This window comes from Nelumbo lutea, chromosome 1 (assembly GCF_056320005.1).
Source record: "Nelumbo lutea isolate HS-2025 chromosome 1, American lotus-T2T, whole genome shotgun sequence".
Classification (NCBI taxonomy): Eukaryota; Viridiplantae; Streptophyta; class Magnoliopsida; order Proteales; family Nelumbonaceae; genus Nelumbo; species Nelumbo lutea.
The window spans coordinates 132,738,624-132,743,145 of NC_142684.1; the positions used below are offsets into that span (position 1 = coordinate 132,738,624).

Here is a 4,522-nt window from a genome sequence, read left to right on the forward strand (position 1 = left end):
AAAACCAAGTATGGAGGAAGGAAGCATCAATTCGACAGTCTGGGCAGTAAGAATGAATAGTGTTTGTACAGCTTTACATCAACATGACTCTCTCGGTCTCGGTAGTAAAGAGCTATATATGAGGCAAGGAGGGACCCCATGTAAGGGTGCGTTGACCCCTGTTGAAAACCTGAATGGATCGATAGCTACAAAAACGATCGATGTACCAACACAGCTGATTTCTATTTCAGACCTAAAAGAATGAACACTTATTAGCATCTAAACAAGGAGTCAGTTTCCTTTTATTTCCCTCTCTTCATTATTATCAAAATAGTAATGCAAATAATTTATTATTTGATGACGAGTACACGCAACAGCTATCTCTGAGCTACTGTTTGCTTTTTAATTCTTTCTTTAGCAATGTGAGCTTTCCTTTTAAGGAAGAAATGAAGACCCATCAGGATGAAGGACGAAATTGGGTATTAGCTGAGGTGGGCTTGCTCTATTATGGCCACTTTGATCGTATGAGAAGAATGGAGAATTATAGTATTCAACCAGGGACGAGGCGTCCCTGAAGCTTGAACTCTCATGACCTATCACACCCTTGGACTTACCAGAGAGACCCTCCTTCACAATTGAGCTACATTGCCTGGGCTGTGTCTGATAGAAAACCTTTGAAACCACAAGTTCTCCATCCTTCTCCTCTTCACTGTTGCCAATGTGGTACTGATGCATTACCCAGTTGGTCTTCTCTGGCTTCCTTTGCTTACCATAATTCGTGTATAGCACAAGTATCTTCTTGTATCCTTTTAGCCTTCCACCTACAAACACCGGCCGAGTCTTACCCGTCTTGTGCCATCGCGTCTCGCTCCCGTCGGCATCTGTGTCCACCTTCCTTCGCTTTCTGGTTCCGGTGGTGTACGCCTTGGAAGGTCGATGGAAGAAGTGCCGACTTAGCCCATCTTTGTTAACCCCTGAACAATCATGCATCTTTGATCAACGTGAGTAAGATATATAGGTCACTATTTTTGCAAGTGAGGACTGGTTTCATTTACAGCTTCAAAACGACCATACTCAGAAAGCTGTTAGAGAATAGAAAACCTATTCAGGGACCTCACCTAATCTGTTCCCTGAATAGGTATTTTATTCTCTAACAAAAGTTAGCTAGTAGCATTGATGCCTAATAAAATGCGACGGAGGTGCAACTGGACTGGATACTATCTGTAGAAATACATGCACAGAATTGATACATGAATCACGAATGCGTAAGCATGAATGTAAGTTCACAGGTACGTATAGAGATAGCGTAAGAATGGTGATGGGGGTTGTTGGAGGTTCACCTGGTAGCTTCTCAGGGTGAGTGTAACAAATTCCATTCTCTCCTTCGAGGGTGGGTATGAATTCATCGATGAGAGGGTGGAGCCTGTGCATATCGGATCGCACCTTCGCTTCCAAATGCTCCAGAAGCTCTTGGTCACTTGGGTCGAACTTTACTCCGGCGGGTAGCCCCGGCAAGTCAGGAATTCCGGCCTAATTCAACCAATTTTGTGTGTTCATTAAAATGCACAAACATTAAGTACACATATATTCTATAAATTTAAGGAACAGAATCAATACAGATGATAGTTTGAAAGAAAAATTCAGTCATAACAAGGGAATTGAATGATGAGAACCCACCTGGTCCTGAGATTGGATTCGATGGCCACAGGAAGGGCAAATTATGAAGCGACGGTCTTGGGGGAGTACTCTATCATTGAGAAGGTCAGGTGGCAAAAGAGAGCTTCTCTGGATGGCTCTGGTGTTGGTGTCATCGTCGCACTCATTGCACCATGTCATCTCCTCTCTGGTAATCCTCTTACGCCCATCCCACAATGAAGAGACTTCCCCTCCTGTTTCTTCCACTTCTCCAAAATAAGAAAAACTTCAAGAGAGCAGATAGAGATAGAGAAAAAAATATGAAAAAGAAAAAGAAAGAGAAGAAGAAAAGCTACTGCAGCTTGTCTCTTTTAGCAGCAGCTGCTAGCAGCAACAACAACAACAAACCAGCTGTGCTGTGGTACTAAAATTTAGGATGATGAAGGAACTGAAATCTCTTTAGAAGTTCTCAAAGAGAGAGAGAGAGAGAACCTAAAAAATGTAAGGTTACTTAGAACTCAAGTTTTATAAAAAAAATTCAGAGAGAATAAATGTAATTTTGGGGTCTTTTTATTTAGCCGTGTAAAGGTGGGTTTTGATCCGATTACAGAGTAACAGAGAGAAATGAAAACAAAACCGCCAAAGATTGAAAAGGATTAAAGAAGAAAAGGGTTGACGGTTGAGTGGAGATGGGGCAAACCTGATTCGCCTGAATCTCTCTGTATATACGCAAGTCCATATACGTATATATACGTGTAGGTAGTCTAAGCTCGACAGTTCGTGTCAACCCAAACAGTTTACACGTGGCCTTGTTTTTAGGGTATTTGCATCATCCGCCAACCCAAGGAGAAAGCAAAGCTGCAAGCCGGCCAGGGATGTTAGCGCTTACTTCTACGTATGGATTATATTTTGCTTCGGCTTTTGGTTTTGGTTTTGGTTTTGGGTTTTGTTTATAAAAGCATGTAGCGAAGGTATGACCATACACACCCACCAAGTATGAATGATGCCCTCCAGCCGTTGGATATGGAAGATGGATGATTAATCCAGAAGGTAAAGGGCCGATGCTCTTCACTCTAAATTCTAATCTGGACTCTGGAGGCATGCGAAGTACTGAATGGCTTTCCTATCATGTGGGGACATGAAAGGCACGGAATGTTCTTTCTGATGGCATCACGTGGCCTAAGTGGTAAAATAAAGAGGTTAAAGATGCGTGGCATTACATTTCCGGTTTATCTTTTACACGGTTTGACACGTGGCTACAAGAACCACCTGTACGTGTCCTGTGCTGCCGTGTATAGAACTGCCAATAGTCCCGACGCTGAACCCAACGCAACGTATGTGAACCGACTCAACTCTTTAACTCTATTAAAGACGATTTGGAATTGCATTTTAAACTCAATCCGTGCACATCACCACTGGCCACCATATCCATATATTGGCACAAAGGGACATGAGCTCGGATAGGCTACTCAGACGAATCCACAAGACATTCTGCTGCATATCAACATCATCAATTCGGATCTCTAATCTACAATAACCCTACTTAGAATATCACAACTGTGCATCAGGAATATCTCGCTATGAATGACAAACAAGTGAATGTGGGAGATGTTTTCAATGTGCCACTTTTGCTTGCTTAGGTGTGAGCAAGGTTCTTGTGGATAGGGGGTCCGAACAACGATATCATCTCTCCTACTTCATTCTATGTTGGGTGATGAATGAGTTGGTTCTATTTTATCAAACTGATTATATTAATTGGTTTTAGTTTGATGATTTTGTCCCGGTTAATAATTGGATTAGGATTGGTTTTTGTTGTTTTAAATCAATTATTAAGTTAATAATTCATAAAGATTATTTCTTACCTTTTTTGAATTTATATTATATTTTATATCTAAAAGGATAAATTTGATAAAATAATTTGAAACAATTTTGATTAAAAACATTTGATTTATTAACATATCAATAATTTGCTATTTTACTTTCTATTAAGCTTCTATTATCAAAATCGAAGTTTTAAGCTGTTATTACTTATTAACATGGATAATTGTACATGTCAGTATAATCACCTAATCAGGTTTAATCAGGTAAGATCCAATTATTCTAATTAATAATTGGCACAGTTCTGGATTTATAATAACAATTGGTTCATGGTAAGGTTCAAAGTATGACACGTATTAGACGATATGTATCATTTTGGGGGTTCTTTGGTACGTGCCTACAGAGGGTGTATCGAGGTTCTGACCAGTTCAAGGGGTGGAGGAATTTAAACCACCCTCTGAATTGGTTTAAACAAAAAAAAGAAAAAGAAAAATACTGATATCACCTGATATGCCCCTATTGGCGGATCGGATATATCGATATTTTGAATCTTGGTTCAGGCCACTACACCTTGTTCTGAACTGCACCGACCCCATTGACAACCCTAGTCTAGGTTAGGGGTGTTCATGGTTTGGTTAACCAAACCATGGGCATTTTTTTGTAAACCGAACCGATACCACTGGTTAAACAATATGTTGGTTTCAGTATTTGACTGGTTTGATTCTTCGGTTTTTTGGTTTTTTATATTTATAATATATATGATATAAATATATGTATAATATTATATTATAAATAATAAATGATATATAATATATTATAAATGTTTAAAAAAAAATATAATATATTTATAAATATATTATTATAAATATAATATATGTATATATTTATATATAATGAATATATATTTATATATAATATATAAAAAATATGTGACATATATTAAAAATATATATTAAATATACATATAAATATATATACCGGTTGGTTCAGTTAACCACCGGTTTTTTTGTAGGTTAATCGAAAATCAAACTGGTCCTTCGGTTTTTCAAAAATATCAAACTAAAACTGAATCGATCAGTTCGATTAACCA

At 38.2% G+C, this 4,522-nt stretch overlaps 1 protein-coding gene across 1 annotated transcript; it reads right to left on the reverse strand.

Moving 5' to 3' along the window:
• Nucleotides 1–248: 248 nt before the first annotated feature.
• LOC148877657 (NAC domain-containing protein 73-like) lies at nt 249–2,309 on the reverse strand. The gene is made up of 3 exons (XM_088964693.1): nt 1,657–2,309; nt 1,320–1,509; nt 249–953 (listed from the first exon to the last, which is right to left on the reverse strand). The coding sequence occupies exons 1-3, from the start codon at nt 1,813–1,815 to the stop codon at nt 415–417; spliced, it is 888 nt and encodes a 295-aa protein (XP_088820819.1). The 5' UTR covers nt 1,816–2,309; the 3' UTR covers nt 249–414.
• Nucleotides 2,310–4,522: the final 2,213 nt, after the last annotated feature.